The sequence below is a fragment of the Epinephelus moara genome, chromosome 18 (genome assembly GCF_006386435.1).
Source record: "Epinephelus moara isolate mb chromosome 18, YSFRI_EMoa_1.0, whole genome shotgun sequence".
In the NCBI taxonomy this organism is placed as follows: Eukaryota; Metazoa; Chordata; class Actinopteri; order Perciformes; family Serranidae; genus Epinephelus; species Epinephelus moara.
The window spans coordinates 39124865-39150973 of NC_065523.1; the positions used below are offsets into that span (position 1 = coordinate 39124865).

General features: G+C 45.6%; 1 protein-coding gene across 1 annotated transcript; it reads left to right on the top strand.

The window, feature by feature from the left end:
- Nucleotides 1–24198, top strand: col1a1a (collagen, type I, alpha 1a). The gene is made up of 49 exons (XM_050069317.1): nt 1–253; nt 2139–2330; nt 2823–2845; nt 3115–3150; nt 4274–4366; nt 7292–7360; nt 7473–7517; nt 9328–9381; nt 9470–9523; nt 9625–9678; nt 9779–9832; nt 9926–9979; nt 10873–10917; nt 11029–11082; nt 11191–11235; nt 11336–11389; nt 11973–12071; nt 12193–12237; nt 12409–12507; nt 12724–12777; nt 12882–12989; nt 14242–14295; nt 14401–14499; nt 14594–14647; nt 14735–14833; nt 14953–15006; nt 15116–15169; nt 15311–15418; nt 15509–15553; nt 16891–16989; nt 17095–17202; nt 17289–17450; nt 17535–17588; nt 17689–17796; nt 17886–17939; nt 18181–18234; nt 18333–18494; nt 18736–18843; nt 19173–19280; nt 19382–19435; nt 20219–20326; nt 20514–20567; nt 20672–20779; nt 20872–20925; nt 21048–21155; nt 21322–21601; nt 21695–21885; nt 22013–22255; nt 23476–24198. Exons 1-49 carry the CDS (start codon nt 172–174, stop codon nt 23620–23622), a joined length of 4344 nt encoding a protein of 1447 aa, XP_049925274.1. The 5' UTR covers nt 1–171; the 3' UTR covers nt 23623–24198.
- The last annotated feature ends 1911 nt before the right edge of the window (nt 24199–26109 follow it).

Here is a 26109-nt window from a genome sequence, read left to right on the forward strand (position 1 = left end):
GTGAGTGTAGGCAGTAGGGAGTTTTCTGCTGGGGTCAGGAGGACTGTGAACAGACGAGCGGACCCTGCCCCAAACACCCGTGTATGAGTGGAGTGTAGCAGGAAGAGAAAACATCCCCAACTTTTTTCCTCTCTTGCCTCAAAGAGTCTACATGTCTAGTGGCATCTAGACATGTTCAGCTTTGTGGATTTGCGGCTGGCGCTGCTGCTCAGCGCAGCGGTGCTCCTGGTCAGAGCCCAGGGCGAGGACGACCGTAAGTCTCATCACTGTTTACTGGAGCTTCTCAAGCCTTTTTTTTTTTTAAACTGGTTTTTGAAAATGGATTTTCTCTTCATGGGTGGACGGCTGCTGAGAACTTAGACAGAGAGAAGAAGAAAGGAAAAAGTTTGACTCAGAAATAAGAACTTTGATGTGTGCTGCTCGTTTGTCTTTAGACAGATCAGTAGGTAGATGAGTGTGTGCAGCAGTGTGAGCAGTACAGGGTGTACATAATGCATTCTCCAGAAGGCCCCCCTCTTTCTCTCTCCTTGCATTTGTCTCTGTCCCCCCCCCCCCACCTCCCCCATGCATGCAGAGCGAGTTGCTGCAGGTTTTCCAGGCTTTCCTCCAGGCGAAGCTTTCTAACGGAGACTAGCACAAATGCATGTTTGATCCCATTTGAGCCCCAAAAAAGAGCTGTATTCTCAGAAAAACCTGCACCTTATATCCGACTAGCCTGATCCTCCCCTGGCATTTTATCAATTCGACACCCTTAACTTCACTGGCGGCCCCCCCGACCATCTCAGCCTTGAAACTCTACAGTTCTGGATGTAAGACTGGAGGGGAAATGTCGTTTGTGTGCCAGCAGCAGCAAAGATTCCCCTCTCCTCTCGCTGCTGACAGATAGGGAAAGCTTTCCACAGGCCTGGTTGATGTGGCAGTAATTCACAGCCTGGAGCCAAGTGTCGAGTTGGCCAGGTGAGCTAAAGAAAGGAGGCAGGCGTAGTCTTGTCTGCCGGAAACATTTGACCTCTGCAGCTTCAGGGAGCCTCCACTCTCTGCTCTGTGGCAGTTTAAAAAGAGTGTCGGGCTCCGTCAGGCCTCTGTCGGGGTTTTTAGACTCATCGTGCACGGAGACAAAGAAAATCAGCTCAGCTCTGGAAACAAGAAGCGAGGAGCTGAAGTTCAGTTTTTCCAGATGTTCCTGCTGTCTGGAAACGACTCAGCTGTCTATGTGAAGCAGATGTGGTTTGACCCTCTGAACGGTCTCCCAGCGCCACCTAGAGGCCTCATTCCGCACCTGCAGGCACATCTGGCCGCCACGTCCCCCACACCGCCTTCTTGCCCCTCCTCCTCCTCCTCCTCTTCTTCTTTTTTCCACTCTTTTTTTTTTGTTTCCTTTAATTACAAACACATGCGGACCGTGTTTCCACCAGCTGCTGCCAAGCCGACAGTCTGCAGCGGCGCAGCTTTTCCCTCTGAGCTCAGCACTTTGGCACGCTGGGAGACTGAGCCCCCTAAAAGGAGCCCCAGCCTGGGTTCACTTTTGAGCCACAGCAGCAGCAGTGATGCAACTCAGGTCGGAAAATGTGACTTTCAGTCTGAGCAGAAGGGGGGTCGGTTTTTACTGTTGTTAGAGTCGGGGACGTGTTGGCTCCGTGCGTAACGCTGATGTGACCTGCATCCAGACGCAGCACGTCGGTGTCCTCGCTGTCACCTCAGCCTGTGCTCCCTCTGGTCTGATTCTGAGGCCTTTCACTTCCTGTCCAAACCTCTCACAGCACTCATTCCTCCTCCTGCTCGGTGTCTTGATGTCACTGCCACGACTCTGTGGTTTTGGGTCGTTTGTGTTAAAATATGAATTCTTTATGTGTATTTTCTCACTTTATACTTTCTTTAAATGCTTAAGGGGCTAAACAGAACGAACACTGAAAATATGATAATAAAATATATTAAAAATAGATATTATTTAAATTATATTCTGATTTAATTTTAGGAAATTCTCAAATTTGCTGAAAGACAACCAAAAATTTAGTTTGTTGTCTTTTTATTTATATATTTCTCACTTCCATCCTGGTCTTTGCACTAGTTCTGTGTTTTTGTGCGTGTGTGTGTGTGTGTCTCACCTGTGTGTGTCTCACCTGTGTCGCCCCCTTCAGAATTGGCCGGAAGCTGTACCTTGGACGGCCAGGTGTTTGCGGACCGGGATGTATGGAAACCAGAGCCATGCCAGATCTGTGTGTGCGACAGCGGAACGGTGATGTGCGATGAGGTCATCTGCGAGGACACAACTGACTGCCCCAACCCCGTCATCCCCCATGACGAGTGCTGCCCTATCTGCCCCGACGACGGTATGATCTCCCTCTCTCCTCTCCTTCCTTCTCCTTCTACAACATCCTTTGTCCTGACTGTCACCTGCTTTAATTCTTCATTTAATTCCTTCTTTTTTTAAACATATATATTTTTATTTTTTCTGGTTTCTTGTTAAAAAAAGTCAAATCCAAACATTCAGACACCTCCAGTGCTGCTCATCCATCTCTCACACCTCTCCTCACCTCCTTCACATGTTGCTCCAACATGACTGAACATGTCTGCCCTCCATTCATCCCCCAAATACACACAAACACACTCACTCTGCTCCACCATCAGACACACACCTCCCTGCTGCTGCAGTAAAGTCCTCCTCTCCAGGACTCGTTTTGAGGGATTATGCTTTAAATTTTTTGCCTCTACATTCATTAGAAAAGATTTTTTGTGAGATCCTTTGTGTGTGTGTGTGTGTGTGTGTGTGTGTGTGTGTGTGTGTGTTTCCTGACCTAACTTTGTGTGTCCTCTCTCTGCAGGCTTCACGGAGCCTCAGGTTGAGGTAAATATCGATTATTTCATTGATCACCATTCATTTAGTGACACTGTAAATTGGAAATAATATATTTATCATCGTCACACAAACACTATCAGGCAGTGAAACAGAAATACATATATCACAACATGTAACTATGACGATGAGGTGCAAGATTATAATTCTTTAAATCTTAAAAATCTTAAAATGATCTGAGATCAGACACATCATCAATCACGTGAATCATATTCTGACAGATTAATGACGCCACCTTTTTCTGTTCTCCTCTCTCACAGGGACCCAAGGGAGAGCGTGGACCCAAGGGAGACAGGGTAGGTTGACACTCTCCTCCGTCTGTCACTCACTCACTAAATGTCCTGATCTCTGGTCACCATGTGGTGCGTTCACTGTCTGGCACTCTGAGAGGATTCCTGTGTGTTCATGGTTGGAGTTGAAGCATCGATACTGTCACGTGTTGTCAGTCCAGAATCTGACGTCAAAGTAGCTGAGTGAAGGATGAAAAGTTACTGATGGACTTGAGTACTTATTGGCAAATAGCGTCATGTTTAATAACGGATTTTGCATTTAAATATTTTATTTCTGGCACAGACGGAGGTGAAAGTCCCAGAAAATAGTGATGTAAAAGTAAAGCTGCACGGCAGAGTTCAGCAGTTTGTAACCTCCTCCTCTGAATGAGATCAGCGTCTCCGCTCTAGAAACCATTCTGAAGCAGCAAAGTGAAATAAGGGCACGAAATTTGCTGGACTGAAAACACGCAGAGGTCAGGTCGGAACATGCAGACTGAGGAAGTGAAGGGAAGTTAAAAGGTGGGAGGACTTTTATGTCAGTAAATTGGATTATAGTCTCAAAAAAATTAAAGATGGCTTAATGTGAGTTGGGTTGGGGTTGCTTTTGAAGTTTTTGAAATCTATGGAATCAAATTAAATATTAAAATTGAATTATTTCTTTTTTTTGCAGCCCTTTATATGTAATAATCATTGTTATCGTAGTGGGAGCTGATTCAGGAGCAGAGTTTGGATCTGAAACCCTAGAGAACACTTTATTTTGAAAACTATAATCTCATAATCTTATCCAATTATGAGATGTCAGTAGTGATTATCAAAATATATTGAATTTATTCTCATTTATTTTGATGTGTAATTCACTGCAGAATGTGCAGTTTCTGACTGTCCTTACCCACTTCCTGTATCTTGATGTCACCTGACCACTGCCAGTCCTCTCCTGGTTGGTCACATGATCAGTCTCATGGGGGGTAAACTGCACCTCCTCCAGGTTTAGTGCTGCTCTGAGCCTGCCAGGACACACATAGGAGATTAAACATTATACACCAGGATCTGTTGATGATGATGTAACAGCAGGAGTTAGCATCCAGATGAGCCTCTCATTCAGACTCTTGAGCCTGACTCTTCTTTGTTTCTGTCTCCCGATCTGCAGGGTCCTGCTGGTCCCCCCGGTAATGATGGTATCCCCGGCCAGCCTGGTCTGCCTGGACCTCCCGGCCCCCCTGGACCCCCCGGCCTCGGTGGAGTAAGTTGGAGATTTTTATTTTGTGTTTCTGGGTTTGACCTCTGTGTTAGCGTCCAAACTGAGCAGTTCTGAATCTCTGTCAGTTGTTCAGGTCCCATCCTGACCCCAAATCAGGTTTCTGGTACAGATCGAGCAGTAACAGTCAGCCCCTGTTCAGCGTAGTTTTCCTTCTGACCCCCAGAACTCATATCCCACTACCCATAAGTCCCACTGTCTCCTGTTGCATTCCCACACCACCTCAGTGCTTCTGTTAGAAATGTTAGAGACTCTAAAATGTCTTTTTTGTGATGTTTTAACTGACGTGATGGTCCCTCTGACTTTGGCTCTCAGTCTGGGGTCAGAAGGTCAGAAGGTCATGAGGTCATGAGGGTAGATGCTCAGGAAGTGGAAGCTGACATGTTCTGCATGCTGGTCTTTGTTTATCAGTTTGTTGTAGAGTGGACAGATTGACCATGCTAATAATGTGTAGAGCTCATCAGTGATGCCCATTGACTTCTTTTATTACTCTGAGCAGGCTACGCTAACAGTCCTAAGGACTCACAATCTAATTTAGCATGCAGTGATTCAGATGACCATTGACTTCCATCATAATTTAGCATTCTAAACCAACATTCCTGCTGACTCTCATTGTAGGTTAGCATGCTGAGCTAACATTCCCAGACTACTTTTGCATTCCTATGTAGAATTTGTCATTGACCCACATGCTAACTCACTAGGCTAAGCTAACACGACATATCATCCCAGTTTAATTGACCATGCTAATGTAGGAGGTGTCATTGACTAACATGCTTCTTTCACATATAGCTAATAGTGTTGCAGTCTGATTTAGCATGCTATGATACAGTTTGCTGACGTCTTTCCTATTGTTTTGCATTCTGAAGAAGAATTTATCATTGACTCACATGCTAATTCACTGGGCTAACATGACATATCGCAGTTTAATTGACCATGCTGATGTAGCAGCTATCGTTGACTAACATCCTTCTTTAGAGGCTAACCAGTAGCATCATAGTCTAATTTAGCATGCTTTGATTTCGTTTTTCCATTGACGTCTTTCCTAATTTTGTGTTCTCATGTAGAATTTGTTATTGACCCACAAGCTAATTCATTAAGCTATAATTACGTGTCATCAAATTTAATTGACGATGCTAATGTAGAAGCTATCATTGGCTAACAAGCTTCTTCCAGTTATGGCTAATAGCATCAAAATCTAGTCAGTTTATCATTGACTTGTTACCCATAATTTTGCATTCTTATGAAGAATCTATCAATGACTGACAGGCTAATTCACTAGGCTACGTTAACATGATGCATCATCCCAGTTTAACTGACCATGCTAATGTATAGCTATCATTGACTAACATGCTTCTTTACCATAAAGGCTATCCAATAGCATCTAATTGAGCATGCTTTGATCCCGTTCACATTGACTTCTGTCCTGATTTTGCATACTTATGTAGAATTTGTTATTGACACACATGCTAATGTTGAAGCTATCACTGACTACCTTCTTTGTCACATATAAGTAGCTAATAGTATCACAATTTGATTTAGCATGCTACAAGTCAGTGTGCCACTGACTTCTTTTCTATAATTTTGCACTTTTATGTGAATTTGTCATTGACTCACATGCTAATTCGCTGGGCTAATATAACATGACATTACCCAAGTTCAATTGAACATGCTAATGTAGAAGCTATCATTGACTCACATCCTTTACCACACAAGCACAAATTTAGGATGTTCTGATTCAGTTTACATTGACTTCTTCACACTAATTACCTATGATTTTGATTTAATTCACCATGCTGATGTATTTTTGTATTCTCACATAGAGTTAGTCATTGACACACATGCTAATTCACCAGGCTAAGCTAATATGACATACCATCCCAGTCTAATTAAGCATCCTTGTGTAGAATTTACCATAGACTCCAATGCTTTTTGCCACATGTAGCTTGCAGGTTTAGAATCTAATTAAGCATGCTATGGTTCAGTTTGCTCTTGACCTCCATCTTAAGTTACCACACCACCTGACCACAACATATTAACAACAGACTTCATGCTAATTAACCATGCTAAGCTAACAGAGACTCTAAAGCTAACGTTTCCCGAGATACACCTCACTTCAGAGTGCGTATTGTCAATGTCCTGCAGATCTCAACAAATCCTGCAGTAGCAACAGAGTGATGAGGTCAAAGGTCATGGGATGATCCTGGTTTAAGTGTAGTTGTCGAGCGAAGTAGGAAACAGGAGACAGCTTTAGACAGAAACCAGCTGCAGCAGACCAAACTACAGATACTGGATCTGACATGTTTTGCATGGATCTTAATTTTCAGGATTCAGTTGATATATAATGGAGGATGTTTTGGCTGCGAAGCCCCAAAATCTAATATCATATTTAGTGGTACTGTGTAATTAATGAGGTGGATGTACTAGTAGGTAGATGAGCATACTCATATATCTGCGTATAGCCTCGACTAAACCACTGTATTTAGTTAGATTTAATGTAAACCTGACAGGTTTTGCATGAGGCAGCTTCTGCATGAATCTTAATTTTCAGGATTTAACCAAATAATTGAGGATCAACAGGAAGCCACTCCAGAAATATAGAAAACCAGGAAGGAAATATTTAAAAACCCTTTAAAATCATTGGAAGAGCCGATATATTTCGATATATTTCGACCACTGCAGGTCTTCCTCAGGGCTTAAAAACATACAACACAGGCATGGCCACACCTATTTAGTTGCAGGAACCAATAGGAGGTCATCACATGACCCAGATGATAACACGACAGGTGAAACAAATAGACAATAATGGAAAAATAGGAAGGATGTTTTGGCTGAAATGCCCCAAACTCTATCTATCTATCTTCAACATTTTCAGACTGGAATATTTATATTTCTGTTTGCTTTTCTTTCCAGAACTTCTCCCCTCAGATGGCTGGAGGCTACGAAGACAAATCACCTGCCATGCCTGTGCCTGGACCTATGGTACGTCTCCCACACACACACACACACACACACACACACACACACACACACCATGACTCCACTGTCAGTGTGGGTGATGCAGTAACTGACCTCGCCTCTGTTTGACTGACAGGGCCCAATGGGACCCCGTGGACCTCCTGGATCTCCTGGTGCTAGCGTGAGTACACCACTTCCTTCTCAACTCAAAATGTTTAACGTAATTTACGATGTCATGTGGTTGCACACAAAGTCAATGGAAAGACGTGAGTAGACGTGGATTCTCAGCACGAAACACAACGTGCTTCACTTGTTTCCCGCTAACGTCCGCCGGTTGGTGCCGGAGATACTAGACATTTTTGTTGGGAATCCTGTCTGTCACGGGATTCCCACGGGACAGTTTAACTATGCATCACGTGACTCGGACGGGACAGGAAACAAGTCAACGGAAGCGTGCAGGGAGGGGATCATCATCACTCTGCAGTTCTAATATGAATAACAAGACATGGGACGGGACTGGACGGGAATTATTTTGTGGGAGGACATTTGCTTCACTTTCAGTTTGAACACAATTCATTTGCACCAGCAGCTCACACAGGCTGAGCCGAGACATGAGGCCAGATAAGTGTGCACGCTGCAGCTTCAGCCAAAATCCCAGTCAAACAGTATTTTGTCTGCACCTTGCAGGGTATATCCTCCATGCTTCTCACTAAGATACAGTTTGTCTGTACCAGGAGGGATCATTCAATTCATCCAAATAAACACAAGAAGTTTGTGCTCTAGAGAAAGGATCAGCACTCAGTGAATAACCTCCTAAGCCCTATGATAAGCTATTATGGCAAGGCTTAACTATACAGACCAGTGAGCAGTGATAACTAACATGTCTTTGGGGTCATCGGGTGGGAACCTCCTTTCACCAGTGTTTCGTCTAGTTGGTCCCACGACACCTCCAGGAGGCTAGACAGTGATCTCTGGCGTCCCAGAGACACTCCCCTAATGCCAGGTCTCACTGCTCCCCACACCAACCCAATAACCTCCTTTACCTTACTTACACATGGCTTTCTCAGCCAAAACAGCACTGCCACCTTCAACAAACCCAGGCTCCGTACATGCGAGCTCTAGGTAGAAGCAGTGCTGATACTACCTTTCCTAGCACATTCACCATACTATTTCACACACTACATAGCAGATAGGTAGATAAACTCACATGATCAGCAAACACACTCACCTTTAATGTGGAAGCAGATGACTGACTGCACCTACAGGACTCTTTTTCTTTAGTGTGTGGAGTTTCCACAGTTTGGTTGTTGCACTGTTGAGCATTTCCCCTACTGGGGAAAGTAACTGCAGAGAACTTGAACTGATGCTCTTTGGTAACTGCAGATAGTTACCAGGAGGAAAAGAAACTCTCTCCTCTTCCTGGTTTTGTTTCACAATGGTTGACGCACTTCTTTTGTGCCGTAAATGAAACCAGCGAGATTGTACCTGGTGCCAGACAGAACTGGATGTTGACACCTTTATTATTATCCTATAGCCATTACATTGTGCTACAGACTCCATGATGCTAAGCTAAAGCAAAACAATGTGTTTATTTCCACTTTATGCTAGTGTGTTAGCTTTGAGCTTCTATGATTCACCTACAAAATCCAAGGCATTTCTTGAGGCCGGACCAAACCTGGACCGAGTGACTTGAGCACATCTGTGAATGTAGTTGAAGTGAGCCAGGACTCACTCCAAATATACACAAATGATTTACATAACAGGTCACCAAAAGAGAGTCCTGCCATAAAAGGAGAGAGACGGTTCTTCTCCTCACAACTGCGTTTAAAGTTCTGCTACTGTTCCCACCCGAGAGAGCTGACGAAACAAAGACACCCCGCTGACTCGCAGACACATAGATGCTTGCATGTGCAAGGGTGGATGAACACTTGTGTAAAGTTTGGTGGCATAAGCGTGGTACTGATGGTGTTTGTGTGTGTCTCCACCTACAGGGACCTCAGGGATTCACTGGCCCCCCTGGTGAGCCCGGAGAGGCTGGACCTTCTGTGAGTAATAGGAACATGGATACACACCTATGTTGCACCTTGGTAATCTGTCGTCATCTTCACCTTGAGTGTGTCTTTTTCTCCACAGGGTGCCATGGGTCCCCGTGGCCCCGCCGGCCCCCCTGGAAAGAACGGAGAGGATGTAAGTGGGCTGGACCTGCTCATATTCACTGTCTACATCTCAGGTTAAAGTACAGAATGACTTCATATCTACATTCATCCCCTTCTGCCTCTTTCTCTCAGGGTGAGTCTGGCAAACCCGGTCGCGGTGGTGAGCGTGGACCCCCTGGCCCTCAGGTAGGTTGTCATGGCGGTGTAATTCTTAGTGATGTCATTTCCCCCCAAAAAATTAAAATATATGATACATTGTGCCTTCTGTCTCTTTTCTTTCCCTCAGGGAGCTCGTGGTTTCCCAGGAACCCCCGGACTTCCCGGCATCAAGGGACACAGAGTGAGTCACAGCTCCCCGTTCGACAAACCACCGCTGCAGCATCTCCTCTCACTGTGACTGACCTAATCTGTGTGTGTCTCTGTCTCTCTGTAGGGATTCAGCGGTCTGGATGGTGCTAAGGGAGATTCTGGCCCTGCTGGTCCCAAGGTGACTGCCCCTCTTTGTTACCTCACTCTACCAAGCTTTGTCTCAGTGATGACAAATGCCCGGCAGTAGCTGTAAAAGTTTCAGTAATAGTGGTGCTAACAGTACCGCAGAGCTTGTAGTAGAAGTCCTAGTCATAGTGTCAGTGTGGTGCTCTGCACTTCCTTGAAGGCACTGTACTCGCAAGAGACAGATCTTTAAATGGATGATACAAATGAAAGGTGAGCTGAGTTTTAGTCCCAAAAACTGGCTAAAAGACTTACCCTGCCTGGTAAATACCCATCTTTTACGAACTCCCTAACCATATTTTAGGGTTTGAACCCTAAAATACTTTAAGACTGTGGAAGTTGACTTTGCTGAATTGGAAGTTAGAGGCTTGAAATTGGAAGTATTCTTATTTAAATTTGCCTCCCATATTTAGAAGCTGGGTCAGGGTCCATCATGATCAAACCTTTTCCTTAACCTGTTGCCCCACATGTGCAGTACCCTCAGAACCCTATCCAAAATGTTAATGTTCATGGGGCTCTTCCGACCCCAATTGGGACTCATACAAGGACATTTTTAAGTAGATCCCATTTAACCAGTCCCCTAGAGCCTGCGACCCTCCAAGAACTCTTTTCAGAGTGTTGTGTTTTAACCCCAACTCCAACCTGACCCTGACCCAATACAGGTTCTTGGGAATAAAGTGACTATATGTTTTTCAAGCCCAAACCAAGATGACTAGTGCTCTTTATACCTAGTGAACTGACCCTATGAGTAAGTCTTGTAGTGTTGGTAGTGGTCGCAGTAGCAGTGTCAGACAGCGGCAGCCATATTGGCTAATAACATTAATAACAACAGATGACGCTACAGTTTGTGTCGTTCCCATCACCTCACCTGCCTGCGTGTATTTTCAGGGAGAGAGTGGAGCCCCTGGTGAGAACGGAACCCCTGGCGCTATGGTGAGTACAACAAGCACCCCATCTCTGCCATGTAGCCGCCATCTTGGATTTTCCCTCCCTTCCAGCTGATGCCAGTTTAGAGCTGACCGACTCTTTGTTTCTCCGTCTCAGGGACCTCGTGGTCTGCCCGGTGAGAGAGGCCGCTCTGGTGCTGCTGGAGCTGCTGTGAGTCCACACACAAACACAAAAATACTCCAATCAATCCATCAATCAATCTATCGGTCAGTCGATTAATGAACAGATCGATCAATCATGTTTGTCTTTGTGCTGCAGGGAGCTCGTGGTAACGATGGTGCTGCTGGCGCTGCTGGACCTCCCGTAAGTCTTTGATTCTCTAAAGTTCAAACAATTCTTTCCAGTTTGTCCCTTTGTCACATTTGATGGATCTTTGTCTAAATCTCTCATTGTTTCCTCTCAGGGTCCCACCGGCCCCGCTGGACCTCCTGGATTCCCCGGTGGCCCTGGAGCCAAGGTACGACATGATCCATGCCAATAATGTTGATCAATCCATCATCCACAGCTTTGCCCATCCAAAAAATGCACCATGCACGTCACTTTATTCCATCTTCTCTTCTCTTCTCTTCTCTTCTCTTCTCTTCTCTTCTCTTCTCTTCTCTTCTCTTCAACATATCATGTGACCTTTAATTTGATCTTGTAACAGAGGTCACATGGGGTGAGGGGGTCATAGAAGGTCATCCAAGCAGATAATTTACAGGTTTATTTGATAGGGAACTTGTATCATAAACATACATATCAATACTTGAAGTTGAAATGTATCTGATGCATGGAATATGGCTAAAAGTTATTTTTCAGTTGGTGTCTTTGATCAGAAATTATTTCCTTTCAGAAAGCTTAGAAATGCTCCTTAAAACTCCACCAAGCTGACTGATTAGTTATTTGTGAACTCCTCTGTTCTCCCACTTTATATTTCCTTTCTACAAATTCTGCCTTCGATTTCCATCCCTCTATTATAAGTCTTCATCGGTGACAGATCGCAGCCTCGCTGTTGATTTGGACATGATTATCTGACTCTGCTTTGTTTCCTCTCCACCCAGGGTGACGCTGGAGCTCAGGGTGGTCGTGGACCCGAGGGCCCCGCTGGAGCCCGTGGTGAGCCCGGTAACCCCGGACCTGCTGGTGCTGCCGGACCCTCTGTGAGTACACACAGTAACCTTCAATGACAGACTCTTTATGATGATTTCATGACATCTGTGTCCTCCCTCAGAACCATCTGGCCTCTAGCTAATTAAAAAATCTTCCTCTTTCTCCTGTCAGGGAAACCCCGGAACTGATGGAGCCGCTGGACCCAAGGGAACCCCTGTGAGTATCTTCCTCAACACATTTACTTCATCAGCACATCAGGGTTGAGGGTTTGAATCCCTGTCTGGCTCAAAAGTTTGAGCCTGTTTCATAGTAAGGTAGCTTTATAGACTCATCACTGGCGGAGCAGCATGATGTGATCGTGTTGTTGGTCTGTGCTGCCCCCTGCAGGGTGCTGCTGGAGTTGCCGGAGCTCCCGGTTTCCCCGGACCCCGTGGACCTTCTGGACCTCAGGGTGCTGCTGGTGCCCCCGGACCCAAGGGTAACACTGTGAGTATGAAACTCTCTCAGAACTCACCAGAGACAGAAACAGTATTTTCTGAGATCTATCCCAACATAATGTAGTGAAGGTAAAACTACAGAATCAGCAACAAACAGTGTTTAACTTTAGTTTTCTTTGTTTCTTTGTTGTTGAAGTTGTTATGTGTTTGTATTTTTTGTTTTGATTGTTTTGTTTATGTTTGCTTATTTGCTTGTTTCCCTCAGGGTGAGGTTGGTGCCCCAGGAGCCAAGGGAGAGGCCGGTGCCAAGGGAGAGGCTGTAAGTAGAAGTTCACCACAGTCAGCGTGGCGGGCAGCGCTGCACACACATGTACTAATAATACACGTTCCATCACTTATACCGTCCATGTGTGTGTTCTCCAGGGTGTTCCAGGAGTTCAAGGACCCCCTGGACCTTCTGGTGAGGAGGGCAAGAGAGGAGCCAGAGGAGAGCCTGGTGCTGCAGGAGCCCGTGGAGCTCCCGGAGAGAGAGTATGCATCACACCTAATTTTCACTATATTATACTGTGGACTGTAAAAGTCTGTATTTTGAAGTGTGACAGGGATGGAAGGTGACAGAGTCGCCCTCTGGTGGGGTACTCCCACCTCAAAGACAAATAACTCCATATAGAACTTGATTTATTTTTAATCTCTGCTTAAATGACCATTTTAAAAACCAAATCAAAAGACTAATGAAGAAAAGAGGTCAAAATATTACCAACCCATAAAATACAAGTATCAGGGGCATCACAGTGGGGGGAGGGGGGTAGGACTGACTTCCTGGGAGGGGGCACTGAAAAAAGCATGAAATGAAATAATGGTTTTGTTTGCAACTTTTTACTTTTAAGTGCCATAACTAAAATTGGCTAAATAAATCAGTTAAAGATGCAAAATGGTTCAGTCCGCCCTAGCACTAGGCTTTGTCTCTAAACTGTCATGTCTTTTCCCAAGAAATGGAAAACAGGCTTCCAAAAAAGAAAAGAAAGAAAGGAAGCAAACTGACTTTGCCTCGGGTCCAAAATTTGGTGCTACATCCCTGACAAGTACATAGAGTAGGCCACAAATGATACAGGTGCTCTTTTGGCTCATCAGGGCCATGAAAACAAACTCTCTAGCGCCCCCTGCTGGTCAGAAACCAGAACTGTAAATGCAGGAACGGAGCATCATTGCCAGATATTCTAAAACATTATCACTGATACGTTATCTCATGTGCACGATGCATGGACAAAAATAGGAACTGGAGCACGCCTCATGCCTCAGAGTGCTTCTGGCAGTCTTACAGTATCCTGAGTTTAGACAATACAGGAACTTTCAAACAAGGTTTAGTGGAATTTCTCCAGAATACACCTGAGCGTATGTCACAGAGTCAACACGGACTGACCTCACAGTACAGGACAGCTCACGTTAGGATCAAAGTAACAGGCCATCCCTGTCTACAACAAGGTCATTATAGTTTAGCAGAAACTTACACTGGGTGTGAAAACATAGTCGTTACCTTTCTTTTCTTCTTTTGAGTCTTATGGTTAAAATTTGTCAACACAACAGGGATGACGAGGCTTTGGTGCATCTGCACGACTCTGATCCCCCCAAACTCTGGACCCACTCTGGAAACTAACTGAAACTATAAACAAAATTAAAAAATGAAAGAAAAATTAATGAAATAAACCGATAAATCTGGTCTGCATGGAACGATTTTGACCTCTGCTCGTGGAGCTAAGCAAGATGTGCTTTGTTTTCTCTACAGGGTGGCCCCGGAGGTCGTGGTTTCCCTGGCACTGATGGCCCTGCTGGACCCAAAGTGAGTACATCACACACACACACACACACTTGCATTTCACTTATAAGCATTGAGATACTTCTGATCAGTTTTGATTTAACTAACTTAACTTCTTCCCCATCATAGGGTGCCACTGGTGAGCGCGGTGCCCCTGGTGCTGTTGGACCCAAAGGTGCCACTGGCGAGCCTGGCCGCACTGGTGAGCCTGGTCTGCCTGGAGCTAAGGTGAGATTCCCCGCTATCTTTTTTCACCTTATTTTCAGCTACATCATTTATTCGCTGCAAAGGCCCTCCTCTGACCTCTGACCTCTCCCTGTAGGGTATGACTGGTAGCCCTGGCAGCCCTGGACCTGATGGCAAGACTGGACCTGCTGTAAGTTCATGTTCAGTAGAGCACATTTAATCTTAATCTCATCAAAACAAAGACATTTTGTGTTCATATTATAATTCTACCCACCAGGGACCCTCTGGACAAGATGGCCGCCCCGGACCTCCTGGCCCCGTTGGAGCTAGAGGCCAGCCCGGAGTCATGGGATTCCCCGGACCCAAGGGAGCCGCTGTGAGTGATTTGTTTCAGCTACTACTCAGTATTATTGATCATAGATTTCTTGTGGATTACTGATTTAACAAATGGCATCCATATCTCTGGTAACAGTGTTTTTCTACTCCCGTCTGTAGGGTGAGGGTGGAAAGCCCGGCGAGAGAGGAGTAATGGGACCCACTGGCGCTGCTGTAAGTTGCCTTCACTGTGCTTTCTTATTGAATCCAGTGTGTTCTGCTTTCCTGTAATGTCTAAAAACTAGAGCCTGTGTGTCTAAAAGCCTGCCATCTTTCTACCCAGGGTGCCCCAGGAAAGGACGGTGATGTTGGTGCTCCAGGCCCCTCTGGACCTGCTGTAAGTAAAGGACACATTAACACCCGGCTCCTGAGCCTGGTGGTCTTCACATGCTGCTACTGAGAACAAGTCGTACCCACACAACGCCTCACGCCTGGTTATGACGTTAGCTCTAACACTCCTTCTCTTGCGCACCCTCAGGGACCTGCTGGTGAGAGAGGAGAGCAGGGACCTGCCGGAGCTCCTGGATTCCAGGGTCTCCCAGGACCCCAGGGTGCCATTGGTGAGACTGGCAAGCCCGGAGAGCAGGTACTGACTGAGATATGATCGACTCAGATAAGCGATCAAATTAATACTGTCTTGTAAATCAACACGTGCATTGTCTCTCTGTCTATCTAGGGTCTGCCCGGTGAGGCTGGAGCCACAGGACCTGCTGGAGCTAGAGTAAGTCACTTATCATTATCACATCATTATATTATTTACCAGCCAGTAGTATTTTCAAGATACTTACATTTTTTTACTTTAATACAATGTTTTGTATATATTTTGTAATATCGTTATCTGATACCTTTCCTTCCAGTACCATGGAGACGGCGATGACTTTTCTTTTCTTGGTTACTAGCAAAGAACAAGCATTAACAATACGATGTGGTACCGGTGTATCGATACTGCAGAGAATTTGTTTTGAAACTATTTCAAATATTCAGAATCTGTACCCATTATGGAAAACCTGAAGAAGTCATGGACTTTAACGCTAACATTTTCTAGGTCTGGTAAAGTCATGGAATTAGTCAGAATCATTGAAAGTTTTAGAAAAGTTACGTAGCTCTACTATGCATTGATGTGTAACGTTTTCTTTACCATCGTTTCATTTAGTCCTTTTCTCACTGGATTCGTCTCCCATCATGTGTGCTAACTGCTAACTAGCTGAAATTGTTTGAATAGAGTTTGAATCTGGTGCGTTTCAAACCTCTGAGCAAATGGGGCAAGAAGCAAAAAAAAAGTCTTTATCATGGCTTCTTAAAAAGTTGTGGAAAAGTTTGGAAATGTTGTCCATGAAAATGTGTGAGAACCCTGGGTATTGATAAATCAATATTTTTGTTACAAAACTGCCAACCAGGCTACAAACAGTTAAAAAAAAAAGGTACATGTTGTTGATTGAACTTGACAGTAATACTAACAGGCTAAAGCTAGCTAACAGCAGGCTAAAGCTAAGGGGGTATCGGTGAGCTATGCAGATAGCATGGCTAATTTTCAGTTAACAATGTGTAAGGTCGAAAGGATGAAAGGTCCTTGCTAATGTTTTTAGCAGATAGCTCTTCATATTTCGAAAATATATTTCTGCGGACTGCATTTCTGTAGCACCCTTATAGTCTCTCGCAATGCTTTACACCACAGGCATCATTCACCCACTGACACACACTTTCACACCCTGGTGGCCAAGGTCAGATATTCATTCACATACACTCACACACCAATGGCACTGCAAATGTGGGGCTCAGTATCTTGCCCAAGGAAGCTTCGACATGTAGAGTACATGGGGTCGAACCACTGTCCTTCCAGTGGGTAGCTCCTGATCCACCTCCTGAGCCACAGCCAGCTCAAGTATATCAGAGAAATAGTTCAGTGTTCTGGGATGAAAGCTTCCCACCTCACATTAGTGCCGCCCTTTGCGACATATCATTGACCTTATAGATAAGTGATCCACAGTTGGATAAATTCTCATACTTTCCACTCATGGACTTCAACTTACCCGACTCTGTGCCACCTCTTCCCCTCAGGGTGACAGAGGATTCCCCGGAGAGCGTGGTGCCCCTGGTGCTATTGGACCCGCTGGTGCCCGTGGCTCCCCCGGATCTTCTGGAAACGATGGTGCTAAGGTAAACCCTGGTAGACGTGAAAGAAGATCACTTGATGTTTTGTGAAGTTTTCTGTGATTTGTTGTGTAACCCTCCTGCTTATCTTCTCTTCCCCTTCCTCCTCAGGGAGATGCTGGAGCCCCTGGTGCTCCTGGAGCTCAGGGTCCTCCTGGACTGCAGGGAATGCCTGGTGAGCGCGGTGCTGCTGGCCTTCCAGGACTGAGGGGAGACAGAGTGAGTCGCCACAACAGTATTCCCAATATTCAGAATAGCAATGAAAAGGTCTCTGCCTCACTCCCTTTCTCCATCCTATAACCCAGGGAGACCAAGGAGCCAAGGGTGCTGATGGAGCTCCTGGTAAGGATGGCCCCCGTGGTTTGACTGGACCAATTGGACTTCCCGGACCTGCTGGAGCCACCGGAGACAAGGGAGAGCCTGGCCCCGCTGGACCTGTTGGACCTGGTGGAGCTCGTGGAGCCCCTGTATGTACTCGTCTGCTCAAAGTTCTCTGGCTGCTTGAATCTTGAAATCCTTGACTGACTCTCCTTCCTCCCTCTTTTCCTCAGGGTGAGCGTGGAGAGTCTGGACCACCTGGACCTGCCGGATTCGCTGGACCTCCTGTAAGTCGTTCTTGATGAATGTCTTCTTACCCGCTGTTTTTCTTTAGCTTGAAGCTTCAATACAGAGTTTACTGAATGCCTCTGTTTCCTCCCACCACAGGGTGCTGATGGACAGCCTGGTGCTAAGGGAGAGGCTGGAGATAATGGTGCTAAGGGAGATGCTGGTCCCCCCGGCGCTGCTGGACCCACTGGTGCCCCTGGACCTCAGGTTTGTAAACTATCACACTCATTTAAAAAGGCCACATTGCCTGGTACTGGTTCTTCCATGTTGACTGACGATATGTTGTGTCCTTTCAGGGTCCCGTTGGAAACACTGGCCCTAAGGGAGCTCGTGGAGCCGCTGGACCTCCTGTAAGTCGTCCCTCTTCCTCTACTCTGTGCTCCACTTCCTCTATTATATTTACATTAATTATGACTTTAGCTTCAGTAGTGTAGAGGTCAGAGGTGACAGCCAAACTGAGCAGAGACTATGAAGCATGTTTCCAGACAGATGTATTACTTGAAATGCAAGAAGCCCAACTTCATTACACTGACATAATACAGCCATTATTCCAGCCACAGTCAGCAAATGGACCTCTGTCTGTCTCCCTAGGGTGCTACTGGCTTCCCTGGTGCTGCTGGCAGAGTTGGACCTCCCGGCCCCTCTGTAAGTCACTATGTTTAATGTTATTAGCACCTCTTGTTGCCATGGCAAGACTCTACGTCCAGGATGTTTTTTTGAACAATGTTGTGTGCACCCCATAGGGCAACCCCGGACCTCCTGGACCCGCTGGAGGCACTGGCAAAGAGGGACCCAAAGGAAACCGTGGTGAGACTGGACCTGCTGGTCGCCCTGGTGAGATCGGTGCTGCTGGACCCCCAGGACCTGCTGGAGAGAAGGGTAGCCCTGGTTCCGAGGGTGCCACCGTAAGTTAACCTTCAAAACAACCTTTCCATCTCAGTCTACCACAGAACCTAGAGAGTGGTTGACAGTTAATGATTTGAAAGCAGCTAAATTTTATTCCGTCAGTAGTAGCACTGAATCAATTAAGTCTCAACATTCTCACTGACAACATGTAGACATTGTTTAGGTGTTGGTCACTCTCTGCTGCCATGCACCTTGTTGTCTAACCACTTTCTCTTTGTCACTCTCTGTCGCCCCCTGCAGGGAAGTGCTGGTCTGCCTGGACCTCAGGGTATTGCTGGACAGCGTGGTATTGTTGGTCTGCCTGGACAGAGAGGAGAGAGAGGTTTCCCTGGCCTGCCCGGACCTACTGTAAGTTCCTATTGTTACTCTATGAAAATACAAACTGCCAAATCTGATGGAACCAGAAAACCAAAATGTCTTTAACCAGCCAATATGATGTTTAGAACCAAACATGACTCCAGATTCAGAAATATTAAGCGATCAAAAACCACTATGTGACCTGCTGCAAGCAGGAAGCAAAGTTTCTTAAATTTGTCCTCAAATATACTTAGAAGCAGTGCTAGACTTTAGTAACTTCCTGCTTTAAACCCTTAAACACTGACAAAACCCAGATAATCAATAAGGAAAGAAACCTATGGTTGTTAGAAATGGACTAACTGTGGCGGTGTTAACCACAGGGAGAGCCTGGAAAGCCTGGACCTTCTGGCCCTGGTGGTGAGCGCGGACCTCCCGGACCCATGGGACCCCCTGGACTGGCTGGTGCCCCTGGTGAGCCTGGACGTGAGGTATGAAGAAACACCACCTGTACACTAACTATCCTTCTGACTTTTAGATAGTGGCATAGGTGTTTGCTAATCAGCTGACCTGCTCTGTATTTGTGTTTTAGGGAAGCCCCGGTAACGAGGGATCAGCTGGTCGCGATGGAGCCGCCGGACCCAAGGTAAGTTAAAATGACGTCATTGCTACGTCACCAGAGAGTGAACTCCTTCTCTGTCAAGGTGAGAAACTTGCAGAGCTGGATTTGTTTCCAAATGGCACAGCGACACGGAGTTTGTGTGGTGCTCCAGCCTCAGCTGCGGAACTGAGCTTGAGAAGAGTCAGCGAGGTTAACCTGAACCAAAACAAAGCTGCCTGCAGGGTCATTTAGCCGGCAACATGCTAACCACAGTGGCTTCTGCTAGATACAGTGATGCATAGCTGAGCGTCTACTGTAGGTAGCTAGCTAAAAAGCTGCACACAAAATCAGTTATACCATCTGTAGGTGACGTTTTGTCAACACTGTGAAAAGAGACTATTTGTTTTAACTTTGAAAAGTTAGTGTCCGTACTACCTCAATTCAGTTGTAGTTATGTAACTAAAGGATTTAAATACAACTGAATCAATATCAAGTTTAATTGTTGCAATTACCTCAACTTGCCCTCTCAAATGCAGACAACTTAAAACTTTAACCTCCTGCTTCCTCATGTGAGGACATTAAATTTTAGGATTGCTGCACCTTGTACTTCATTCTGCTGAACTTGGACACTTCCTGTGCCATCTAGTGGTAGCAAAAGCACAATACACTAATTCATGTAAACACAAGATGGCAGCCATCTCTGGCAAGTCGGTCTACACCCGATCCCAACACACAGGTGGCGAAGGTCCAAAACTTAAACAACATCGGACAATGGTAATAAAAGAGATGAGATCAAAGCGGGAATAAGAAAATGATTTTGTGTTTTAGGGAGACCGTGGAGAGAGTGGCCCCTCTGGAGCCCCCGGTGCCCCCGGACCCCCTGGTGCCCCTGGACCCGTTGGACCCGCTGGAAAGAACGGTGACCGTGGAGAGACTGTGAGTGACAAAATGATTTCTCAGTTTATTCGTTGTCATTTTATGAAAATATCCTCAGTATTCAGAACATACTTCGGCACATGCTGATGAAAATTATCCAGTGATATTAGATCGATTGTAGGTGAGCGCATAGATTGTGTTTCGTTGCTATCTGCCTTGACATCAAACTGATTTTCGTACATTTCAGGGACCTGCTGGCCCTGCTGGCTCCGCTGGCCCTTCTGGACCTCGTGGCCCTGCTGTAAGTAACAACATTCACACCATTCTTAAACCTCTAAAATAGATGCAACGGAGTGCACAGGGAGGCTGAAACAACACTTTTTCTTCCCTTCTTCCCTCTGACAGGGAGCTCCTGGCCTTCGTGGAGACAAGGGAGAGTCCGGAGAGGCTGGAGAGAGAGGCATGAAGGGACACAGAGGATTCACTGGCATGCAGGGACCTCCTGGACCCTCTGTACGTCACCTCACACTCACACCTACACACAGCACATACTGTACAATACACACACTTAATGTCTGATTCCTGTTTTTGTTCTGAACCCATAGGGATCTTCTGGAGAGCAAGGACCCGCTGGTGCTGCTGGACCCGCTGGACCTAGAGTAAGTTAACACCTCACTATTTTTAAGAGCTCTGAGCCATTTTACGTGATTTGGATTTCAGTGTTTAGTGATTTTCATGTCTCAGAGTGAAACTTTAAGGTTTCCCTTCATGCTGTTTGCAGGGCCCTGCTGGATCTGCTGGATCCCCTGGTAAGGACGGTATGAGTGGCCTGCCTGGACCCACTGGACCCCCTGGACCTCGTGGACGCTCTGGAGAGATGGGACCTGCTGTAAGTCAAGCTGACAATCTGTCCATCCATTCATTCATCTGTCTTTATTTTGTGTCTCTTCACTGAGGGAATGTAGAGGTTGGGCTTTTCTTGGAACACCACAAAGCCTCTACCAGGGATGACCAGCAAATAAGCAACTTCTTTTCTTCTCCTTCTTGTCTCTCAGGGTCCTCCTGGACCTCCTGGACCTCCCGGAGCACCCGGTGCCCCAGGCGGTGGATTCGACCTTGGCTTCATTTCCCAGCCTCAGGAGAAGGCCCCTGATCCCTTCCGCATGTACCGTGCTGATGACGCTAACGTTCTCCGCGACCGCGACCTGGAGGTTGACAGCACCCTGAAGAGCCTGAGCCAGCAGATTGAACAGATCCGCAGCCCCGACGGTACCCGCAAGAACCCCGCCAGGACCTGCCGCGACCTCAAGATGTGCCACCCTGACTGGAAGAGCGGTGAGTGTTTAATCCTCAAGTGGTAGAACACCTCAAAGATGGAGTTGGAGTTCTGATTTTTCTGACCTTGTTTTCCTCCCCGAACCTCTCCAGGCGAGTACTGGATCGACCCTGACCAGGGCTGCACCGAGGACGCCATCAAGGTCTACTGTAACATGGAGACCGGAGAGACCTGCGTATCCCCATCTCAGCGTGAGGTCGCCAAGAAGAACTGGTACACAAGCAAGAACATCAAGGAGAAGAAGCACGTCTGGTTCGGAGAGGCCATGACCGACGGCTTCCAGGTAAGCACGCTGAATCTGCCAAACAGAGCACTTCCTCACTCTCCAATCAACTACCAATTCCTCTTCTCACTCCTCTCCACTGTTCCTCAACTTACCTCTCCACTTTTTACCCTTCTTTCCTCCACAGTTCGAGTACGGCAGTGAGGGCTCCAAGCCTGAGGATGTCAACATCCAGCTGACCTTCCTGCGTCTCATGTCCACTGAGGCATCCCAGAACATCACCTACCACTGCAAGAACAGCGTCGCCTACATGGACGCCTCCGCTGGCAACCTCAAGAAGGCCCTGCTCCTCGAGGGCTCCAACGAGATCGAGATCAGAGCCGAGGGCAACAGCCGCTTCACCTACAGTGTCCTGGAAGATGGATGCACGGTGAGAGAATTTAGCCTTTATTTAGCCAGGTTTGACAAAGCTCTCTTTTACAAGAGAGAACTGGCCAAGTATAGCAGCGACACGTCGCCATGTCATGAAGCTTAAGCTCAATCTGCAGACTGGTTCATGCAGTGCCACTTTGGCACAACAAAACACGAAACATCCAAGTCTTTAGGTGATACTTTGATCCCCATCTCTCCGACAGATAAATTAGCGTCAGATGCTAAATAGGAAAAACCAATACCTAGGAGTTCCAGAGTTTCAGAGGTCACATTTCAGCAGGCATATACACTCTTAGTGCTTCTCAAAGTCAAGGATGCTTCTCTGATAGGATGGTCCTTCCAAGTTGGGTCACACAGATCCTGGGCAAGACTCCCTCCTAGCATTCAGTGTACACACATTGTAACAGGCTTGCGAGTGCCCAGGTGTGTGTCATTGAAGAGGCCCTGCCTTCAATTCTGGCAAATCGTGCACAAGGAATTCTGGGTACTTCCTGTCTGCTAAGGATACACACATGCATCGTTGAAAATTCTCTGAAGGATGGACTTGGACCTTGGTAGAATTCGAAGGATCCTTGATATTGGAGCAGTCCTTCTGCGGGATTCGATGACATAAACTCCTCGAAATTTAGCCATTTAAGGATCCGTCTTTGACTTTGAGACCTGAGTCAGATAGCAAAGACTAGGAGAACATAAGACATCAGACATGTTAGCTACTGTAGCTAGTCTTGCGCTTCATGTGATCTGAACAAAAGTTCAAGAAAAATTGGAGAAAGTTCTAAATGTACAATGTTTACTATGCAGCGGCCATTTTGAATTTTGACCCAATTTCCCCCAAAACTTTATTGAATACATTCATGACATGGACTCTTTATGTTCCAGATTTTTAATAATAAAAATTTTGGAAAAGATATTTAATAATATAAAAATAGTGTAGAAATAAATTTAATTGCACAACAAATTAATAAAATGCATGGAAAAGAAAGAAACATGACAAAACCTCAGGGTCTGCTAAACAAACCTAGATGTTTTGCCAGTTTTTAATTTTCAAGTTTTACATTTTCAACAGTAGTCAAGTATGTTTCAAAATCTGTATCTTTAAAAATATAAAGGGAAGGTTGCCTTTTCGGCCAAATCATTTTATGTTTATAATATTTTGCTAAACTACTAATCAAGTTCAAATTTCGACCCTAACTTTTCTGTCTTCTTCTCTCCCTGCAGTCACACACCGGTACATGGGGCAAGACAGTCATCGACTACAAGACAACGAAAACATCTCGCCTGCCCATCATTGATATCGCTCCTATGGACGTTGGTGCTCCAGACCAAGAGTTTGGCCTTGAAGTTGGACCCGTCTGTTTCTTGTAAAAAGAGAAATCTGGACTTGAAATTGTTGTTGTGTGTGTGTGTGTGTTTTATTTTTTCTAGCAGTCATCTCTCTCTAAAAAAAACCCCGACAAACATTTCTCTAATGCCATTTTTCTGAAAAATCTGACCCCTCGCTCCTGATTCTACATTCGGCCATTGTTCCGATGGTCCACTTTGCCTAAAACCTGCACTTCAACAAGATGGCGGCGATGTGGCGGAGTCTACATCGTCGTGTTTGGGACCACTACTTTTTTTTTTTTGTTTCCTGACTCTTGATTTTTTTTTTTTTGTTTTTTTTGTTTTTTTTACCATCACCAACACCAAGGATCCTATAGAGAAGACATTTTGTTTCACTGGCAACAAGAAAATAATATATGCTTCTGTAAAGTGTAAAAATTGACTTCCCCTCTTCATCCAGCCAAACCAGGCCTCTCTGGAGTTTACAAGAAACACACAGGTGACTTTTGTATTTTCATACACCACTGTGGTGAGAGGAATGAAAGGACAGTCCCAACAGACAGAACCCAATTGCTTTGTACCACGTTTCAGGTGTTGATGAATAAACGGTGAAACTGACAGCCATGTTTGTCTCTCTTGTTCCCCTCCTCATCATCCGCTCATGTTGTAGCCGTTGTGATCTGTTTGTCATTGTGGTTGCTTTCTTGTTTCTATTTCTCCCTTTTTTTTATTTCAAAGAAAAGTCACATTAAAACCACCAGCAGTGAAACATGGGTTTAAACCTCTTTTTTTAAAATCCTACCTCAGAAAAACAAGGAATACCAGCTGTTACAAAAAAAGGGCCCAGTGTTTGTGAAGCGAAGCCTGCGGTCGTTCTGGCGGTCGGCGGGTAGTCGAGGTTAACTAACACTTTACCAGAAGCAGTAACAGCTTAAGGTGCTATTCTTTCTTTGAGGTCTCCTGGCTGTCCAGCGTGGCTGTTCTGTTGTGTTCAGGGTCCTCTTGGTGCTAAAATGAAACCGCAGTTTTTTATTCTTGGTGTCCAGAACGAGACAGACTTCTTCTATCTGCAGCCACAGTTGTGCTGCCGGTGCTCAGACTCTTGAGTTCAAGTGATCCGCATCTCTTCTCAAACTTTTTTTTTTTTGTTTTTATGTTTTCAACCTCCCCTTCACTTCTCCAAATTCTTCTTCATCCACACATCTGTTGTAGTTTGTTTCATGTTTTCTTGTGCGAAGGGTGAAATTTTCTCAACAGCAACAAAAAAATAAATAAAAATTGGAATCAGTGATTTTTAGAAAGAGAGCCATCAGCAAAGAGTTTGTGAGAGAAGGCAGACAGACACACCCATGGGGGGAAACACCACAAGGATCTGTACCTATTTTGTATATGTATAATAAATTGAGATGTTTTTAATTATTTTGAATGCTGAAATAAAGCATGTTAAGTGGTCTAACGTTGAATCCTGCCTAATTCCCTGACTGACTCTCTGACTGGCCCTGAATTAAAGCAGCTTTGTACCAACTCACCAGTTGTGCAGTGACTGATTGCAAAATTAAAGGAAGCTCTCAGAGACACTCTGTGTCTTGTGCAGTCGATACCTCTGATGCCAGCTGAGCCAGAGAGTGTGAGTGTGTGGGAAGATGCAGCTGAGACTAATCCCAGAGAAAACAGAAAGAGGACCACAGCAGATCTTTAACTTCCTGGATTAAAAGCTCAGACTGGATTGGAAAACATTTTAACTTTTGCTTTTAATCTGAATATCATTTAAACATCATTGTTTCCCAGAGTGATCAGTCGAAAAAAAATGTCAGCATCCTCTCATGTTGACGACACTCTCTGAAAACAAAGCCTGAACGCTCTCAGTCAGAAAAGAAGGAATAGCTGCGGCCTACCTCTCAGTCTGCGGAGACTCCTCATTCTCAGGCGATCCCAAAGAGCTGCTGAAGTTTTATCATTAAATCCAATTTGAAAAGAAAATATTGAACATCCGTGATCCATCAATAAAACACACATGTAGCTCTGATAATCCAGCACCGATGATGATGATGATACTTGTCCCAAATAATCCAGTGTCTCCAGGCCGCCTTTGCAGACTGTGTCTTTGCAGGCTGTGTGCACACAGCTCCAGCAGCAGGACTGAGGGCTGCACGGTGGACCTGCTCCGGCTTCAGCCTGTTGGCATCAGCTTCACAAAGACACTGATTGTCCACCTTGAGGGAGGCAGCTGCCCAGGAGTGGCGGATAGGTTTGCAGTCCCAGCGGGAATTTGGATTATTTCTGTAAGAATTTGGGTCTTTATTTGAGGCCTGTGCAGAGGAATGCTGACCTCTCTGGTTTCACACACAGAGGAGGCTCTGTTTGCTGAGAGGAAGCCCCTCTCTGCAGGCGAGAGGGACTCAGCAGCACACTGAGGGTAAATATCAGAGAGATGGGGATGAGGTGAGGCCAGGTGAAAGCACGGAGATGGACACAAAGAGGGACTGGGGGGTTTAAAGCACTTTAAAGGCTCAGTTTGCACAAATTACA

Bases quoted from the DNA above. Each gene is read 5' to 3' on its own strand.
- col1a1a (XM_050069317.1), top strand. From the start codon at position 172: ATGTTCAGCTTTGTGGATTTGCGGCTGGCGCTGCTGCTCAGCGCAGCG. The intron at 14,648-14,734 runs GTAAGTTCATGT...TCTACCCACCAG, and splicing joins ATGGCAAGACTGGACCTGCT to GGACCCTCTGGACAAGATGG. The intron at 17,797-17,885 runs GTTTGTAAACTA...GTGTCCTTTCAG, and splicing joins CTGGTGCCCCTGGACCTCAG to GGTCCCGTTGGAAACACTGG.